This window comes from Ixodes scapularis, unplaced genomic scaffold (genome assembly GCF_016920785.2).
Source record: "Ixodes scapularis isolate PalLabHiFi unplaced genomic scaffold, ASM1692078v2 PGA_scaffold2__306_contigs__length_199485367, whole genome shotgun sequence".
NCBI classification, from domain to species: Eukaryota; Metazoa; Arthropoda; class Arachnida; order Ixodida; family Ixodidae; genus Ixodes; species Ixodes scapularis.
In genome coordinates, this window is record NW_024609857.1 from 41,359,854 (window position 1) to 41,380,742 (window position 20,889).

General features: G+C 43.9%; 1 protein-coding gene across 2 annotated transcripts; it reads right to left on the reverse strand.

Annotated features, from left to right (window-relative positions):
* Window positions 1-815: 815 nt before the first annotated feature.
* LOC120842231 (protein shisa-5) lies at window positions 816-20,743 on the reverse strand. Of its 2 annotated transcripts, XM_040501959.1 has the most exons (5): window positions 20,511-20,705; window positions 18,078-18,225; window positions 13,853-13,942; window positions 9,492-9,628; window positions 816-3,625 (listed from the first exon to the last, which is right to left on the reverse strand). In XM_040501959.1, exons 1-5 carry the CDS (start codon window positions 20,569-20,571, stop codon window positions 3,360-3,362), a joined length of 702 nt encoding a protein of 233 aa, XP_040357893.1. In that variant the 5' UTR covers window positions 20,572-20,705; the 3' UTR covers window positions 816-3,359. The 2 variants fall into 2 exon arrangements, with proteins under 2 accessions (XP_040357893.1, XP_040069193.1); XM_040213259.2 differs by lacking the exon at window positions 13,853-13,942 and having other exon boundaries at window positions 20,511-20,743.
* Between the last annotated feature and the right edge of the window lie 146 nt (window positions 20,744-20,889).

Consider the following 20,889-nt stretch of genomic DNA (forward strand, 5'->3'; position numbering starts at 1 on the left):
ATGACCTCACTGGCAGAGTAAAGGGGTAAAAAAGTTGTGGGAAGATCCATTGGTGGTTTCTTAGGGCATCCGTTAGCATGACCCTTGGGAAACGCCACACGTCCCCCTTTGGGAAACGCTAACACTGACCCCTTACCGAGGCCAAAAAGAGGTAGCAAAAAGAGGAAGGAAAAGCAAAAAGTGAAGGGGTCAGTGTTAGCGTTTCCCAAAGGGTCTGTGTGGCATTTCCAAGAGTCATGCCAATGCATTCCCTAAAAATCCACCAATGGATCTTGTAATCTTTTTGTATGCATATATGAACACTGTTGGGGGGGGGGGGGGGGGACTGTGGCTTCATGGCTTCTACTCGCGACGGCTTGACTAGGACTATCAAATGTGAACGACAAGCTTGATGGTATGTGTAACAAGCACGGCGGAAGCTTGAAGCCATAGTGTTCATAAATCTAACACCGTCAAAGTTGGCAATCTGTGCTACTCTTATTTCTGTCGATAAAGCAGAATGCGACAAAACACTCTGATCCTATTGTGTGCATGTTTACACAGCCTGAAGTTATCTGCCTCAACTGGCCACTTGTCTCTCAGCTGTATATGAGTGATTTAGCCAGTGCAGTACAACCGCTAGCCCGGGGGTCTTTAGCATGCACCATGCAGTACTAGTGATACCACACCTATATTTTTGGGCTTTCTAATGTACAGTAAAAAGATGACATTCTGACGCTCTGCTAACTACCACAGACCTCCCTCCCCATGTGCGACCTTTTCTTGAGTTTTTGGCGGGAACCATGCCCAACACCCAGATTTCAGAGCCCAACAAGTCTGACATGTACAGATGTTTATTAAAGCAGTCAAACAGTTTTGCGACTCGTCGTGTGACGGAATAACTAAAACCGAAATGCGATGTACTGGGACGTGCTGAGAACCACAGCCGGTTTCTTAGGTGGGACGTACATCAAACTCAACTGCCGACAAGCCTTGGTAGTCGCGAAAGCATTCGCACCACACTTGAGAACCTTGAGCGACAGCAATGGCACAGGAAATTTGTTTGTTCTGGTTGGTTGGAATTTCATTGACAAAGGTTGTACTTCAGGCAAAGAGGCGGAAAAATTGATGTCGGAACTGCGCAGCCAACTGCCCCTGTACACGAAAGCCCACATAGTAATGAAAGCCTTCTAAACATGAAGGCCAAACAAATACAAGGTTATTCCAAGCTGTGCGGCAATCTATGCAACAGTATGGGTTCTTAACATAGGAACATTCGTCGCTTGTTAAAAAAAAAAAAAGAAAATGTACCGCGACTGTTGAAAGACTGACAAAAACCCAGTGGGACACTTCTGTGACTAGCGGAAATAATGTGGGCATAAGGACGGGAGACGGGAATAACAAGAATCCATACAAAACGTCAACATCACGGAAACGAAATGGGTGAAACATGCACGCAAATCACTCATTTTCCCGTCTTCAATCAGCATTGCCTTGTACAAGGAAAGGAGTCCACTAGGAAAGGAGGAAACCATAATGTAGTTAGTGTGACCCAGACATAGTTACTACCAAATACACATGCCAAATGGAAATGTTTTTGTGTTCCAAACTTGACATGCATGAAGGGGAAGTGTATAAATAATAGTTAGATTTGACAACCGCAGCAAGCTACAGATGACTGAAGTGCTAGGAAGTGCATGAGCACTGACATATAGTTTTGCAAGTCCTTTCGAACCTGAGCATGAAATCCTTGCCCCATGCAATTTCTTTGTGGCCATGGGCAGCATGCATGCAGACAGAGAATCCTCCCGTAAAGACAAAAAAAAAACCAGTAAATTCTAAACTTTTACATAACTCATACATGTGACGAATGCACTACACCTGGGATGGCACCTTTTCTGTATACTGACAAGACCAGTCTGCATGTCTTCCGGAAGGTATGAATTGTGCAGGGGATAATAATTTAAAAAGGTTTGCATGCCAGGCTAAGTTGTAAAAGCCTTTGCAAAGATCTGAGCTGATTCGGTTCCTTTTTAACTGTTTCCCCGACCCTCACGGCTGTTTTACTTATTATTATTTGGGAGTCGTATTCTCACTTTGGCATATGGAGCATGCTGTCTATGAGGCAGAACAGGCACAATTTTCTTAGAGCAGGAACTAGGGAGGCTAAACACATCTGTGCAAAAAGACACACATTCTTTTTTTTCTTCTTTTTTCATAAATACACTGGAGTTGAGACCAAGGGACGAGGGAGGGGCATTAAGTAGGGATCAGATGCAAGCGCATTATCACTCACCACCCGAGATTTCCACAAACAGCCCTCGAGTCTAACCGAAACGAAAAACGCAACCAAGATTCAAGTTTGCCAACTCCCAACCTTCACCCCCTCCCTGAGTTAGTACAATGCCCACAACACACTTCCAAATGCACACGAAAAAAATTAGAAAGAATGCCAGCAGAATGGTTGACATTGTTATGCTGGTGTAAATGTGCAAGACATGTGACAACTTACACGAATTTGCATTGTTTGGCAAAGCTATTTTCTCACAAAATCACAAGTGAGGGTGTCTGTAGGTCACCAACCCACAGCATACTTGTCTTTTTCCATGACCATGCAGATTCACACCAAAAAGAGTCGGGCAACCAGGAGAGAATAAAACGAGACAAGCGACAAAGACATCATCATAGAAACAAACAAAGTATGAAAACGAAAAAGTTGAAAGCAACTCCAATCCAAAGCCCACTCCACGCTTCGTCCGACAAGCAATTCGTTGACAAAAGATGGCACAAACTTTCTAAATGCGGGGGCCAAAAAGCAAGACCTATACACTGGCATGTTGGAAGGTTTGTAATGACACAGCCAGACACTGGAAACGATGAGACACAATGACTTCTCTTGCTTTCCCACACCCAATACATGTCCTTCGCATTCGGCGACAACACAACACCACGTACAGATGGTGCAAGCGCCGTTAAAAGCAGTGAGAGCTGGGGTGTCCAAAAGAAATGCCCCCTTGTCCCCATGCCACTGGTGGCTACCCGCACCGAGTCATCCGAACCATGGCAGAGTCCTCCACCCTCCTTCCAAAATACCATCTCCCAAGATGCTCTTCAAAAAAAAAAAAAGAAAAAAAGAAAAAAGCACCGTTATTTACGGGAACGAAGCCCATCCATCAATTCATAAATGTAATCCGTAAATATGACGGAATTGGTCAGCAACAAGAAAGAGGAAACCCTTGAGCGGAACGACGACAAATGTGTCGTCCGCGGTGCGACCAATGGCACGCAAACCTTTCCCGGAAACATCTATCCTCATGGTAGCGGGGGTACGCGAAAGCACCTTCCCAAACAGTCTCTCCCTTTCACTCAGTGGCGCTCTCTCATTTGGCGGGGTAGCCGGGGTTGTAGGGCGGTTGCTGCATGGGTGGGGGCTGCTGCACGGGCATGGCCGTGTCCGTGTAGGGCGGCGGGTTGCCGTAGGGGGATGCGTAGTAGCCGAATCCGGGGGCGCCCGGCGCTCCCGCGGGAGCCGGGGGCTGTACAGGGTAGCTGACCATCTGCTGCACAGGGTAGGCTTGCTGGGGGTAGGCCCCCGAGGATACCACGGGCTGCGTGCTGGGTGCCGTCGTAGCACCCGTGGGTCCTCCTGCGCACGAGGACGGGAACGGTCACTTTTGAAGGGTCCATAGGGCGACTATAGCTATGGTCCATAGGGGGACCATTGCAAAGAGACTAAAAAAAGAGGGAAGGGCTTTACAGTCAATGTTAAAAGCGGAAAACATGACAACATGAGACACAAGATATACGGCAACGTTTCATTCATACAGACACCTCCATTCCCCCCGAAAAGTGTCCGTAATTCGGGTTGTTCATAACGAGAGAAAAATGCGCCTATCATCCCCGGAAATGTTGCCTAGCGGGGTAGCTACATTAACAGGGTCCTCATAAAAAAGACACCACGGAAGGCACATTTATGCAGTGCAAGTGGTATGGGTACCAATGATAACTGAAAACCTTCACAATTGATGGAGGTCAATCTTGGCTAAAACTTTTTATAGGCGGTATGTAAGTCACAGACAGCTTATTGCCCAGAATTATACTTTGTTCACTCGTAAGCTGGCAGTATGGTCAAAGCTACCTGCTTGTTGGGTGAGTCGTACGCCTATCTTGCACCATATGATCACGCTCCCGCACACACTCACAAGGAGAGAGCATCCCAGACACGCTCGACCGCACGCCAATGCAACGGCCGTGCATCTCGTTACTCTTAACCCTTTGACTATCGTCGCCGTACGTGTACCGCGGCGATTACGCGTTCAAAAGTGCCCACCAAAACGCAAAACCGCACATGCTTTTTGCTATGTCTTTGGTGAACTACAAATGTTGTATTCACACAGTGTTTTGCTTTGCTGGGGCTAATTATAGTTTTGAAATAAGACACTCCGCACATGCCATATGATACATACAAGTGATCTGCACGAGGAGGTGGTTGCTTCACATGTCGGCCTGCTCTGACAGTTGTGGCATTACACCCTATGCATTTTTGGCGCCGCCTATCAGCACCTTAATGGGAATGCCAGGCTGCGAGCCTCAAAGATGGCTGCCTCTTCATCCGAGTTTCGACCCAACTCTGGACAAGAAGTTTCAAAATTGCGGTGACCGTTAATTTAAAAAAAAAAAAAATTTCTCGCAAGCTAACTTTTGACAAGGTCTGTTATGGATCACACTATACAATCATTAAGCATTCGTTGTATCTCTTACTTTCAAACTAACAAAAAGTATTTTTAAACAAAATATGAGCTAAAAGGACACATTCCGCAAATTTCAGAGTTCATTATCCAAACGTGCAGCTTCACGATTCCACCGTACAAGTCGCCAGTGTTCAGCAGGGGTGCATGGGTCAGCACTGACATAACCCTGGCGAGATCGGGACACATTTCGTATCAAACAAAAACCCAAAAGAAGGAATTCCTTTAAGAGATTTGTGCAGATCAGCGAATTTGAGACTCCAAATGTGAGTGCTGCATCAGAGGAGCTTAGATTGACGAGGAACGCTTTGAGTAAATTAATGCGTCACAGCAGTCTAGATGCATCCCATTCCACGGGGCCTCCTATTGAGTCCCAAAACAAGGGTGGCGTGCTGCCATCTTTGAGGCAGTTTGAATCATGTGCTTCCGACCTTCCCGATAGATGGCGCCACAATTATGAATAATGTCTATTGGAGCGCCAACTGTTCCAACTTTTAACGCTCGTCAGAATTGAATTCAGATGATGAGAGCTTACAATCCGATGGAGAAGCTGCGTAAAGTATCTGCGATTCGGAATCTAAAAACGTATGCAATGTCGCGGAAGTGGACGTGCCGAAATGAAACCGGATGGAAGAAAGGTGACAACTTTTTGCCTTCAATATTTCTATTTGGAGCTTCTGAACCGCTTGTGTGCACAGTATGCGCTCCCGCTTGCGCATGTGCATCGACTTGTGCATCCACCCTTTCTGTATACCAGGGGTTCCCAACCATTCATGTTTCGCGGACCCCTTGTGGATCGACCAAGATGATAGAGGACCCCGTTCGTGATTAGGGGAAGTGAAAACTATAGGTTAATTATGATAATTATCAAATAAATTGATATAACTAATGGCTAGTGTGAAGTAGACTTCTCTCATTGACATAAAACTCACCCGAATATGGGAACGTTCCTTCTCAATTTTGAAAAAAGACAACTTCTATTGCCCAGCTTGACTGATGAGGCAGGGCTTTGCAGACCCCTAGAATGCCTTCGCAGACACCAAAAGGTCCGCGGACCCCCATTTGAGAACCACTGCTTTATACTATTCCTCTGGAAACAAAACCCAACCACTGGGAAACATCTTTTGGGGAAAAAGACTACCGTCAAAAAGTCAAGGACTACTTTCTAGATTTAAGAACAAAGCTGCTGAAATAAAAAAAAATTGGGAACTAAAAAAGTGGCCTTCAGCAAGGATGAACACAGCTCGAACTCCTGACAACTGAGCCACATGACCAAAAATGGGTGACTAGGATGTCGAGAGTTTGGCATTCAAAGCTAAGGAATGGAGGTTTTCAGAAGGTAAATAAAAAGCTGTAAATAAAAAAATCAGACTGGAAACAAAAGAAGTTGATAGAAGTGGCATTTGACCTTTTGTAGCAGCTTCTGTGGCAGGCAAAACATTGGTTTGGAGCAATCGCTGATCCTTTTGGAGTAGATGCCAACATCTGTTAGCACATAATTTGAAAATGAAAAAGTGATTGCATCCCTAAATAAGTTCATCTCTGACAATGACTGAGGGTTGCTCTTTGATACTGGAGCATATTACTTTTCACCTTTTGAAATAAGAGATAGGGTGCCAAAGGAACACAGAGCATTCTTTTTAGATATAAGGCACAGTCAGAGAAGGTTCCATTATCACGGTCAGAGAAGGTTGATATGATATGACATAATATATATTTTAGCACAGGGGAGCCCGACTCTCCTGTTTTCCTGCTTTTCATTTACACTGGGTACAAAAAAATTTATGAAAAATGAATCATAGTGCAAGACTTCACTTGGGATAGAGCTTTTCTCCCCTTACACTTTTACAGCTGCTAGTTCATTTAGCCCGTATATACAAGTTCAGGAAAATGCCTGCAAAAACCAGCTCGTCTATCAACAAAAATGCGTCCCCCAAGTTTTAAATACCTACCAAACTTGAGAGTTTAATATTATGAACTGCCAAAACTACCTCTTCCAAATATTATTAAAACCTACACTACTGCAAGTGACACTGCTTCTTAGCAGCGATCGAACCAAAGTGAAGTAAAAGTTGACTGTCCATTTGATCGACAGCTGCCAGGGAACAACCTTGACTACCATATATTCAAATATAGACCCACGTTTTTTTAACTTGGCACAGATTTTTAGAATTGGAAATCAACCTACCTCCCAGACAAAAAAAAATGAAAGCCGTGTACAACTCCCTGTAATGCCGAATTAGAGCACAGTTCTTAAGAAGGAGGATGGAAGGGTACTGAGGGATAGGATGGAAGGGCACTGAGGAATAGGTGACTCCCTGAGGTCACATGACCTCAGGGGGGGGGGGGGGGGGGGGGGGGGGGTCGCTTGACATCGGGGGTTCACGTGACCTCAGGGGGTAACCCTCGTGACCCTTGCGAGGGTAACCCTAGTAACCCTCGTGAGGGTAACCCTCGTGAGGGCAACCCTTTTGAGGGCAACCCTTTTGAGGGTAACCCTTTTGAGGGTAACCCTTTTGAGGGTAACTAACCCTCGTAACCCTCACGAGGGTTACGCTGACGGCGACGCCGCTCAAGCCGGAAACGGGCGCCTAGGAGCTGCGCTCTAAAGTGAAAGACATTTGCAAACCTCTGTAATGTGAAATTAGAGCGCAGCTCTCAAAAAGGAGGGGAGGGTACAAAGGAGAGGGTATGCCCCTCCTCCTCCTCCATACCCTCTCCTCCTCCCCACTTCCCCTGCTCCTCGTCCTCTGCTTCTTTCCTCCTCCTCCATACCTGCCCCTCCTCCTCCACCTGCATACCCTCCCTTCTGCATATCCTCCCATCCTCCTCCTCCTCCCTACCCTCCCCTTCTCCCAGTTTCCCCGCTAAATTTAACTGAAAAATTGACGCCAACAGCGCCAACAGCAAAAAATTGACCTCAACAGCAATTCAATTCCCCGCTAAATTTAGCGGGGAAATGAATTGCTGTTGAAATCACGTGACGTAAATTTTCCCACTAAATTTAGAGGGGAATTGAATAGCTGTTGACCGTCATGCGACGTCAATTTTCCCGATAAATCTAGCGGAGAAACTGAATTTGTTCATAGGTGACGTGACACCAAGTCATGCAACGTCATTTTCCCCGCTAAATTTAGCGGGGAAACTGAATTGGTGTTGAGGTCACGTGATGTCAATTTTGTCGCTAAATTTAGCGCTGTTACGCCTACGACAATGCCGCGAAACACGGAGACAGGTGCCAAAGAACTGCGCTCTAAAAAAATGTTGACCTGGAATAGTACTGAGCATAACTACTGAGCCTATCGCGCAAACCTCGGCGCTCACCCATGTCAGCCACTGCGCCTAACACTCCTGTGCAAAGCAGTGAAGCTCGACATGTGCACTGTTGAGAGGCAGCACGGAGGCATGCGGCAGACGAGCCAAGTGATCTCATCAGGAGTACAAGACCCTGACACTGTCTCATCAGAATAGATGCCATCCTACAATTGGACGTTTTCTCGCAACTTTCAGATTCTCACATTACCGACATCATCTAAAAATTCAGACAATGTCGGCGATCAATCCACCAGTGCATCAATCAACCAGCACGGTTGATGCGCAATATTAATACTTAGCTTCACCTTAATTTAAGGCGCAGTCGCTGCTATGAGCCAATGGGACCGACCAGCGTCAAGGCACAACATCATGGAACTCGTCCTTCCTGTACATGGTCTTTTGTCGACGAAAGAAATCAAGTCCAGCGAATGTCCCGTGACTTGCGCTTTTAGTATGCGTTTGTGGTTGTATCTGTTCTAGCTTTTGACTGTACTCTGACCTAAGATAAAATAAACTATACAACAACTATAGATGCTGTGAAATACACGTGTACCATTTTCCTGGTCTCCTACTTCTTTAAATATTAAAATCGACCAATAATATATTTTTTTTTGCTTTGCCCATTTTGGCACAGGTGTGGCACAATTCTTAGCGAAAACGGCATTTTGGTGCAAGAGGTAGCAGACTTTCAGTCACGGCAGAATTTGGCGCAAATGGCACAGCACTTCTATCACTGCAGGAGGCATAAATTATAATATCATTCCTCTATCCTTTGGAAATTGAAACCCATTACCTCCTTATCTGTTCTGCTGCCTAATTGCCGTGGCCAACAGAGCGATCTAGATCCTAGGTGGGTCCTTGCTTCGTCCGGCGGGACACTATAGGACCAGTGTAGGAGTCTCTTCATGGCCCCCAGCGCTCCCTCCGCGACTGTCAACTTTACAAGCGTCGCACCCGTTCAGCATCGGCGAAGGTTGTGGCGAGCGATCGGGACAAAAGACTGTTCACCACAGAGACGATAGGGAGAGTACCGACAAAGAGGGAATAGTTTGTCAACTTCCCATAGATGGTGCCACGAAAACTAGTGTACTTCCCATGACTTTGCTCCGTGGTTGCCACGTCTGCCAGATGCAGCTGCAGATTGGGAAATAGTAATCCGTTTTTTCCTCCACGATTACACAGTGGAATTGCAGTATTTCGGGGAAAGTAGCGCGTTTTCTTTCACTTGTGCCGAGACAATTCTATATAAAAATTGTACGCTGCAAGTTCTTTCAATGTTAAAATCATTGCACTGGTCCTTTAAGGAGCAGCATTCCAATATAAATTGCACATCCGTGCAGCGAAATAAAAACCTTCTTAATGAAAAGCCGTCGGGTAGCCCAGTGTAGGAAGGAATTCTCCGACTTCAATTGGTGCTACCAAGCGTCAATCTCGGCAGCTGCGACTCACCGTAGAGCACTTGCCCTCGCTGCTGTCTCCTCCTGGCCAGCAGGCAACAGCTACAGCAGAAGCAGGACACAATCACCACCACGACTAGGGTGATGATGATCACTATGATCACTCCAACGACCACGCCAACCGACTTGCTGCAAAAGGGGAGAGAGAGGAACGTTGGAACAACTGTCGATGGTCGTGTTTCAGGACCGTGGTCGCCATTCCCCATCCTCCATTTTTCGACAACAATGGTTTCACTTGTCAAAACCAGTTTCAAATACTACTGTCACAACTAAGTACTGCCTTCGGCATTCTCTTAACGTGGCACAAAGTAGGCACGTCCAGTTTTAGAAGATTTCTGTAGAACAAATTTAGAAGGCACTACTGATCCATATCAAATAAATGAAGTACCAAATTGGAGACAAAGGTTGCACTTTTTGATGGCGTCATTTAGAATCTGAAAGACCATGTACCCTCTCCTCTGTCTGCCCCACTAATTATCGAGAATGCCCGGAACATCCCAATAATAATGCTGCATCGAGAGGGATTTCTAAAATCGATATCCTTTCTATTCTTGTCAGGTACTAAAAAAATTACAACTGAATTTAGAGCTAATAAAAATAAATTGCTTTAATTTTCGTGTGTGTGTGTGTGTGCAGGGGGAGAGGGGGGGGGGGCTTTTTATAGGGTTAGAATTGGTTTTTCACTCACAAGGTCAAAAAGTTAAAGAACTGTAAAACTATTCCAGATTCACCAGTGAAACTCCTCATTACTACTACTGAGGTCAGGTACTTTATTATAAAAAAAAAAACGCAAAAAATTAAATTAAAAAATATTGCAATTTCTAAGATACATGTTCACAAGTGCCTTGTATGCAGGCATTAAACTAAGCTACTGTACAGCATAAAAAGTTAAATAAATCAGATATTCACTCACATATAATCAATATTTATGTGAAATCAATAAAAGTAATATGCACAAACAAGGCATAGAGACTTTTCACAAACAAGATGCTAGAAATGGAAACAAGTTCCAACACCAAAATGATGTTGAATCAAACAGAAACTAACCAACTGAGCAAAGACATTTGACACAAGCTAAGCATAAGCAAAGTTGCAGCAAAAAAAAAGTAAAATAGAGCACATATCAATAAAAAACATTTTTTCTGCATGATAGACCGTATGTAGAAGCAAATAGAAACAAAATAAAGATGCAATATTTGAGGAAAACTACCATTCAACAATGGCCACTCACTATGGCTACCTGTAGGCTGACAAAGGAACAAACATTCAGAACAGCGACAATTCCAAAAAACACAAAAAAGTTAAATATTCACAAACTTTCAAAAAGGTCAACAAGCACACAATAATACCAAACTGCAGCAAGAAAAAGTCCATTCCTCACAAACAAAGCCCCTTAGAAAAGGAAAAAGAAAGCATAGCAAAATAACCAAATATGGAAGCGAAAAATCTTTCAGAAGACAAGACCAGGTGCAACAGTTGTAGAAACGTGAAAAACAAAGAACAATGATGCGGGAACTTCATGATACGCCGACAAAAAAAAAAAAAGGAACTTCCGATGCCGGAAAGGACAGAGGCTATGGCAAAATCTAAAACACCCGGAATCATTGCGGCATCGATCTGTACTTTGAGCTACCAAAGATTAATCATGTTTGTGGACTCTGTTCTCCGATAAAGATAAACACCAAACAGCAGCTGATGCCAGAAAATCTGCAGTTGCGTCCAGCCGATTCAATGGGCTATAAACCAACTGTCTTCTTAACATAACAGTTTCAGTTCAAAACTAATAAGCATACACAGTACACTTCCAAAATGATTCGCCTCACCACAAAATTTACTATCCAAACGACCTAAAGAAAATGCATTTTATCTTTAAACGAACTTATGTATGTGAAGTTGAATTCCATTTCTTTTGACTCGCTCAGGTGTGCATGGCACAGTGAATTAAGAAGGTGCCATGAAGTAAATGAGCCCAGATGCATTGTTTTATCGCCCAATCATGCGGGTGTCGACGTGAGTCTCATTGCCTGTTCTTCCGCACTTCTACGAGTTTATTTCTGCAGTTTCCTACAAACTTCTGTTACTAAGCTTCATCTATTTTCAATAAGGCTTGCTATTGCTAATCACTCATGCGAACATTGCCAGGGGGCCTTGGTGCCCTGCCTCTTAGCTCAGATCCGATCCAGGTTGGCAGCCTTGTATGCAAAACCGAGAGGACTGAGGCATGCGATGCATAACAAAAGAAACATAGAAGAAAAGAAAAAGGTCAAATACATGTGTGAACAAGTTATTCAATAACTGAAGGAAAAAGCCTTGGCAGTAATAGAAGCGGTCATATTCATCCTGCGAGAAAGCTGACGGCATATGTTAGGGTTGGGTGATTCAGGGGCATAATCCAATTTCACCCAAGCTATACTATACCAGTTTTCACCTCAAGAAAAAAAGCAAGTTTTGCGCATTGTTCAATATGCGGCGCGAAGTAGTTCTTACGTGATTTGCTCGTCGAAGAAAACAATGCTTTTGGCGTTTGGAACATGTGCGTCTTGGTAAGATAACATATATCTAATCTAAAATTCACCTACATATATCTTAATTATCCAAGTAAAGGAGGAAATTAGTAATGCTCCGTGAAGAGTCGGACTTTCCTTAATACGGTTCGTGAGGGGAATACGGGTTTAGAGATGAGAATAGTTTTGTTGCATTTGTCACCTGGATCAGCCATTAAGGGGCCAGAAATTGACACAAATTATAAAATTTTGTCCCTCCTCCCAAATAAGAACTAAAACTATCTCGATCTGCATGAACAGTCGAATAGAAAGTATGAATCAAAGATTGCTGTGCTACTTTCATCTTTTGTAGCATAAAAAAGTGAAAGAGTAACTAAAATGGTGGAGTTAAAGTGTTGCATTGCTTTACCATCCACCGCCAACTTCTTATTAAAAGGTCTCCAAAAAGTACTGTAGAGAAGCAGCTTTGAAGAGCCAAGAGTTTTTGCACAACATTCACTCAGTGTTCAAGAAATGCAAACCTCACGCTGAAGTTAGACGAGCAAGAAGCTTCTTTAACCTTTGAATGTTGCGTGCAACTCCTAGGTAGTCTGTAACTGCATTTTTTAGAAAGCAAGCAACAATGACTTCCCACAACACTTGGGGACTTTGTGGCGGACAACTGCGATATCTGCTCCACAGCCGGAGTTAAACACCCTCTGCAACATGGTCCGCACTTGCACAGCGGGAGAAGGCTTTGACTCATATGAACCTATTCAATTCCAACTACAGGGTGTCCCCAAAAACATTTACAGGGCCTTTGTTTATTTATGCATAGTTGAAAGCTCATTTTTTGCCCGAAAATAGTGCTAGAGGTCCGAACCAGATTTTAAAGTTTCAGCACAAACTGATATTTATTTGAAAGTTATAAGCGATTTTCTAAAATTCCGATGGGAAAATGGTGGCCGATGGAGCTCTCAAATATGTGGAGCTCTCAACGCAGAAAAGGAAAACGAGCAAAATGGGCCCCATTTTCCCATTGAAATTTTCAGAAAATCACTTATAACTTATGAACAAAACATTGGTTCGAGCTGAACTTTGGCATCTGGTTCTGGCCTCTAGTGCTACCTTTGGGCGGAGAATGAGCATTCGGCGATGCATAGTTTATTTTTACGGTGGAAAAAACCTGTAAATTTTTTCGGGAATAGATTAGATGGAACAGCGCGGAACATAGGACAGAAAGAACAGGACAACACGAGCACACTGCTCAAGTTTATTTTTTCGGGAACACCTCGTACTATTTTATATTTGTACCTGTGGTTATTAATTCGAAACAAAAGTGAAATAACTGTTTTACGAAAGTACTATAAGCAACGGTGGGTTGTCTGCTTTACACGGCGTCTGACGCCCTTACTGCTGTGGAGGAGCAATATTGCCAACGCAGTACAACTCCTAACCTGGGGCCGTCAACCTGGATTACGCGGTAGCGACAACGCGAATGCACGCAGGCACAACGCCTCATTCATATTGGAACCGGTGGGAGCAGTATTCGAGCTTCTTCTACCCCGATTCAAACGAGAGTTAAAACCGGCAAACGTACAACCTCTACGCACGTTCGACCGCACTCCCATTCACCCGTTCCTTGCAACAGCTCGAGGGATTCCTTCTTCTGGGAAGGCGACATTACAGTCCCGAGGGTGAAACTCATCAGAATGAACAAACTAACGAGAAAAGGGGAGGGGGAATAGCAATGTGCACGCAGTCAGGCTGACCACCAGCAACAAAAACAAATGCTGCAGCCAGGCAGGCGACACGGTGCGGAAGAGCCAGCGGGCAGGTGGGGACAGGCAGTGGCCACAGCTCGAGTCACCTGTTGGTCCGCGGGATGTGAACCGCCTTACGCAGCTTCTTTCGATCCTCATTCAATCCCCAGTGTTTGTTTTTGTGGCCGTGCTTGTAGCTTGGTCACCGGAAAGCACCGAGACAATGAGAGAACCGCAGAGAGGGCGTTGAAGCAGACAAAAGACGACAGAGAGACCAGCTCTTTCCCTTGTCCAGATTAACAAGCCAAAGTGCTACACACTTCAAGCCGCACAAACGGCCCGTAGGTGGCTTCAAATTCAACGGGCGAGTTACGTAAAAGACGCACCAAGCTGTCACTGGTGTCCTGAACGGTTTGCTTTAATTGGAAGTGTTGCCACATCGTAGCATTGCTTCTCCTTTTAAATAGAAATGTATCCATCTTTAATCATAGCTGTCTAGCCTACTTCTTTTCATTACCAAGTTCAATCGAGATTAGTATTAGTAAAAATAGAGCAAATTGGCAAATACATTTTTAAGGTCTGTGGCAATGCGTAAACATTCCCTCCCGTTTGGTTGCACATTTCTTTCCCAAATACCCACTATGATATGATGTGACTGAAATTAAATATCTCCGGCATCTCAACTTTTAGTGTGCAATTTGTAGTTGAAAATTGGGACTGAATGTCTCTGCTTGCTGAAAGCACAGACGAGGTACAATACACCCAACACAGAGTGGACAATGAACCAAGCAATGTAGACTATGGGCAATGAGGACAGGATATGCAGCAAGAAAGTTCCAAAATTCAGGCACAATTGAGCCCTGCTGAGGATATGACTGAAGACACGGTAGACGAACAATCCAGTTAATAACCGAGTCCACACGGGGCCTAAGAAACAAAATGCAAGTTTCATAAATAGAGGAGCTTGAAGTGATTGCAAACAAAGAGCACAAGGCAGGGACAGTGTCAACGAACTGCTTCAGTGGCATAACCAGCATTGCCACATCGGAAAATAGTCGCGACACAAGATTCATTGGAATTTCACCAAATTTCAACAGGCACTAGAGTTAACATAAAAGACTCCTGAAGCATTCTATTTTAATTACATATTTTAGGAAGTGAAATTAACCCAATCAGTTTCAGGTATATTAATTAGCCCAGTGCTCAAAGAAACAAAGCTAAAGTGAAACAAAATGGACCAACAAACCGAAACTGTCATCGTGCTCGTTGCAATGTCACCACGAGAAGAAAAAAAACAAGTTTTTGTGCACCGTTCATGCTCTGTGCACATGAGTTTTTACAAGAATCGGTTCTCGGAAGGAAAAGGCAATATTTCTTGCAGTTGAAACATGCATGTTCTGATAAAATGAAAACTAACTTATCTTAAAAGCACGCACAAAATATTGTCCTCATCATGCTTTTCAGAAAGGTGTACTCCCTGGAAGGCTGCTTTTCTGTAAACTATTTTTTTCTAATCTGCCCTCTTCAATCTGTGGCTCTCAGGCTCTATCTACAGCTCTACTTCAACCCAGCAGCAGCCTGTGGCCCCAAACATTTGCTACTTTGATGCAGATGCGGCAGAAGAAGCACTTTCAGTTACTTTGGGTCAAGAGGCATTATTCCCCACATTTCATCAGATATTGTCTTGTGTGGTGGTTCACTAACCAGGACAGCAAGGAATTTCCCCACATTTCCAAAATCTGGTAGTAAATTTCATTATTTGGCAACACCGGGCATAACCCCACACTTGATACCACTCCACCTACTGAACCACAGGTTGTCACACCTACAGGACTCGAAGCAGAAAGAGCTTGGACTGGGTGCTCAGAGAGCAAATCATTTTATGGGTAGATGCAAGTCGAAAAATGGTGGCAATATTTTGCAAAAAATTTGATCTGGAGTTTTATGATGTTTTATTGTTTTTTAATCTTTATATTTGGTGTATAAAATAATTAGTGCCGGTTTTGATCACGAAATTAGTCAAATACGCATTTGAAGACCTCCAGGCAACCCAAACGGCATGATTTTGGGCCATTTTTCTGTGTGGTTCTTCAGAATTGCGACATCATCCGCCATCACACGTTGGCAAGTAGGCCTAGCCGTCTCCTCTCCATTGCTATCTGCTGTAGCTTCAATTTCTCATGGAAATTTATTAACATAATATTTTCCGCACCGCGAAAGAGTATAGCTACACATGTATGGTAACATTCAAACGCGTTTTCCTTTTTATGTAATTTTGGGGCATCTTCACAGTTGGTGCACGAGAATCTGTTCTTAATATTGTCCTATCACAACCAAACTTGGCATGCATATACTTTAGAATATGCAGAATGTAACTACTTAGATTTAATTAGAATTTTTTTTTTTTATTTATGAAAAATTTAAGGAACGTTTGTTAGCCCTTGAAATGGTGTTTTTGCTATTTTAATTAGGTTAAAATGAAAGAAGCATCACACACATTATTTTTACTGTTCATTGCACTCACTGGTTTAAAATTAGAGAATTTGTTTATTCTACTAGCCTTTTTTAAGTGTGTCGCCATCCCTCACGTGTGCACAAGAACATGACTTTTTCTGCATGTACATTGCCTTGAGAACATAAAAAACAAGCTATATCAAATATAATACCAGATTTATAAAGATTAAGCATAACAAACTGTAAAAATTTTATTTCAATTTGTAAATAATAAAGAAAAATTCCCCTGGCACATGAGTGGTATAACTTTTCATAGCTGTCTTGAGTTGACCTTCATCTCACCGCATATAAACATTCAAATATAAAAGCTGAAACAAAAAATAAAAATAATAATAAGCAGCGGGTGGCTGCTGCAGACTGCAGCAGTCCTGGCCATAAAAAACAAACTTCACGAATTTTGTCCCACCATAAAAACTGAGGTATCAGAAAAAGAAAACCAAACCCTAACTGCATCATTTGGCATGTTGGGCAGCGTGACATTAAACCTTAAAATAATTGAACATCTAACCATACTTTATGTTATTCTCTATATCCATACGCTTGTCCTTATGTCTCACAGTATCTCTAACATAAAGGCATGTTCATTTTCAAACATTTCATCACATATATGTAACCAGTTCATGGAACAATTTGTGCAAATTGGCAGCTTTGTTGCACTTGAATTGCATTCTGTCCAGAAATCATACTAGCTTGCAATCGGATTGCCAGAACTCCGGCAACAACCAGAGAAGAGGGGAGGATGAAATCCCCTCTCACCGGGACTCTCTTTTGTGTGTCCAAGACGTGCCGATTCGTCTAAAGATTATAGAAGATTAACCAGTAATCCACACTTTCCACACTAATACGTCCGAAATTAGAATATGCATCAGCCATTTGGGATCCCGAACCTGCTTACATCATAAACGACATTGAATCACTGCAAAATCGTGCCGCTCGCTTCATATTTTCAGATTATTCTCATCATTCCAGCGTCACAGCACTAAAACGCCGAGCAGAGCTACCCGAACTACTCCATCGTCGCAAACTTTCACGCCTATCTCTTTTTCATAAACTTTACCACCACGCGTCACTTCACGGTGATTTCTTCGAGCCACCTGCCGTTATTTTTCCACGCCGCGATCACCCCTACAAAGTTAAACGCGTAACCTGTAAGTCATCTGCTTTTTCCCGGTCACTCATTCCACGTACCACAATCGATTGGAATAATCTACCATCGCACATTGCCTCAGAAAAAGACACCACGAAGTTTCAAGAACAAATTCAAAATACTGATGCCATCTAACTTTTGCTGTTTTACATTGTTGTTTCCTTTTTTCCGGAACGTGCAGAGCAAATGTGTACTATTTTGTTTTAGCTTGACTTAGCTTTATTGCAGTGTGATGAGTGAGTGTATGTTTTTTATTCGTTTTTGAGTGTATCCTTTATTTTCTTTTTATTATTAAGTGTATTGATTGTTTTCTAGTATTCTCATATGCTGTTCACTGTGCACTAGTTCCTATTGGAACGATTTGTGTACCCCCCCTATGTAATACCCTCTCACGAGGGCCTTTAGGGGTAATATGAATAAATAAATAAATAAATAAACTCAAAATTTTACAAAAGCATCTTCCTCCTTTCACTCTTCCGTAGTGGCGCGAAATGCATAATGTGACGTCGGTACAAAGCATGTATACAAAAGCCGAGTCTAATGCAGAGCACCGACGAAGAGTTGTCAGGTACCAGTTTCATTTGAAGATATCTCGGACAGGACTGCATAAAATATTCCACCTTCACCCAATGCACACACACACACAAAAGAAAAAAATGGGGCATACTTACATGGCTTCAGAATAGTCCTCAAGGTCGCAGCAGAATCTGAGCTTCTTTGAGCCGCAGCAGTACTTTGCCGAGCGTTTGTCCAACGGTCCAGGACATGTGAAGTACTGGGTGATGTCATACACTTCCCTCGTGCATGTTGCCGCAAGCGCTACAATGTGCACACAAAACGCTTTGTCACAACTCTGAATGAACACTAGCAACTGATGAACCGACGGGTAGTGGTGGGAAACCGAATTTGGAGCGTTCACGTTCCCAACAAGCCGACGCCTTTGAGGAGAACAAAAACAAGACTATATTTAAGCCACCCTGAAGCACAGCTGGAACCAACACCAACCTAATAAAAAAACCTCAATTAAATTTGAAAAACAAAAATATATATATACGCAGACAATGAATGGGGACAACCATTCTTCGTTTGTCGTTTACATTGTTTCGAATTTGTCCCTTTTATTTTTTATTTCTTCGAATTTCAGTAATCATGTTTACAGTTCCCTAGAGCTCATAGCAAAATAAACCTCCACCAGCTGGAACTGGTAGGACATATTGTGAATTCCTTCCACAAGATAAAAAAGAAAAATTTGCAAAGGCAGCTAAAGTTGGTAAGATAAACTCGAAAAAGGACTTCCTTTGAGCCTTAGACAGGCTACTGATGTTTCACTAAGGGACTCGGCACCTTCGGGGCTGAAATGTCGCCAAGTCTCTAACCAAAACGTCGTCACTCGCTCCCTCTGAGGAGGCTCCACCAATTCCCATCGATGAAAGATAGCTGCCGTAAATAGAATGTTGATCTTAGTGATGCCAAGGTCAACTTGAAAAGCTGCTGTAGCCTAAGGCAAGGCTAGCTGAGCATGCGTAAACTGGACAAATGTTTGCCTCTCAATTAAATGAAGCATTAAACAGAGCTGGCAGTAGGAAATCGAATGATCCTTCTGTTCCTCTTGAGATTACATGAACGTAACAATGACATGACCAGCTAGAGCTGCAAATGGACGGATGCCGGGCTTCCTTTCTTTTTTCGTAATTTGCTACTTCCGAGTCTCTACAACGGCCGTGTTGTGGCAGCCCCTCTCTTCTGGATCCATTATTTAGCACAAGTGAAAAAAGGTTACCAAGGTATCATCCTGTCTGTGCTTGTTTGAGACATGACTTATCAATGACATTAGACAGACAGCATACGGGTGATCATCTGTTTCAGGCGAAAAAGGAGCTGACGAAGAAAGGAGAATTTAAACGTTGTCTGTGCATTCTGTGTGAAAAGTAGCCTTTTGTGTCCCGAAGTGCACCAGCTGATGAATTTGCAATGATTGTGCTTTCCCCCCCCCCCCTTAAAGGGGCATTAAAGTGGATTTTTAGATTATTTTTATGACGCTAACTGAATCTACACACCCTAAGCATCCTATAAAACCCAAAACTACCATCACAATCTGAGATATCTAAAAAAAAAAAGGGGGGGGGGGGGGCGTGTCGCGGTGTTCGGTCGCGTCTTAAAAGGGGGAGAATGTCAGGCATGAATGTAAATTTTATTTTCTATTATACTTACGGGAGACGCCATAAACATAATATATCAAAATTCACATAAGTGACCCTTCAAACGTCTCCTGCCTACGAATCCGACTGACAGTGCAACACTCGGCCAATGACAACTTCATTCCGAAGCATTCGAATGGCCGTACGTACGAAATGCGATTAACAGCTGATAGCCGTCATTAGCCCGCTCAGGGACCCCCGAATGCACATATTTATCCGATCAATAAATGCCGAGCGTGCTAGTTCGACGCCGCCACAAGCGTTTGCTCGCCTCCCTAAAGCAGAAAACAGGGCGTTGTTGCGGACTGCCGTTTACCCGCCGTGACTGACAATCGCGTTACTGGGGTGTCACGTAACATACCACCACCAGTGTCAGATAAGGATGACAGTCGTCGATAAGCACTGCCGTTATTTTTGTTGATTCTTTTTTAGTCCTCGTGCGCGCGAAATATCGAGATTGTCGAAAGGCCTAACGTCGCTCCGCAGCGTCTCAGATTTCGAGAACGCGCCCGAAGACACAGCCGCCGCCGCCGCAGTCAAAGTTTGTGACTTCGCAACAAAAAAACAGGGGGAAGCAAAACATGCCGGGCAAATATCTTAATTTGACGTAAACCCCCCTCCGGTCGAATGCTTCAAACGTCTGTGGCACCAAAGGGCAAAGGAATCGCCCACTTCTCGACGCAAAACGCGCGAGACACGGCGCGTCCGCTTCTATTACACCGCTTTTTCGTTCGTAAAACGAGCTATGGCTGCGTTCCATTGTCGAGGTATGAATGAAAAGGAATCGTCCATCCGCCCGTCAAAATCTGTTTCCATGCGACGGGCCAGAGAGCCGAGCCGCAACAAGTTCGTGGCTCTTTCGACAAAAGCGGCGTGTTTACAAAACAATGGCATTTTCTTCTTTACCTTCCTCGACAACCGATGACAGGTAGACCGTGGCCACGCTGACGAGCACGAGCAGGTTCATTGTTTGGTCCGTCTAATCACCCGATGTGCCTCGAGATCGGAAACGGACGGAGGCACAACAACCCCCAGAAGCCCGTCGTCGATTCCGCAGTAGTTGACTCACCGCTCACAGGGGCGACCGGTGGCGGCAGCCAACGAATGGAAGGAGAGATAGTGGAGATAGCGTGGGAAGTGTTGTGTGGAATGGGAGCGTCGTGACGTCACTCTGACGTCAGAGTTGGGCCAGATTAGTTTGCGGCGATCGCTGCAACAAGCAACAACCTGTTCAATGCATTGGGTTTCAACGGTTTCGGTCGCTGAGGCAATGCCAGCAATGCCT

Bases quoted from the DNA above. Each gene is read 5' to 3' on its own strand.
- LOC120842231 (XM_040501959.1), bottom strand. From the start codon at position 20,571: ATGAACCTGCTCGTGCTCGTCAGCGTGGCCACGGTCTACCTGTCATCG. The intron at 18,226-20,510 runs GTAAAGAAGAAA...TGCACATTGTAG, and splicing joins GTCATCGGTTGTCGAGGAAG to CGCTTGCGGCAACATGCACG. The intron at 3,626-9,491 runs GTGAGTCGCAGC...CCTCGTGCGCAG, and splicing joins GCGAGGGCAAGTGCTCTACG to GAGGACCCACGGGTGCTACG.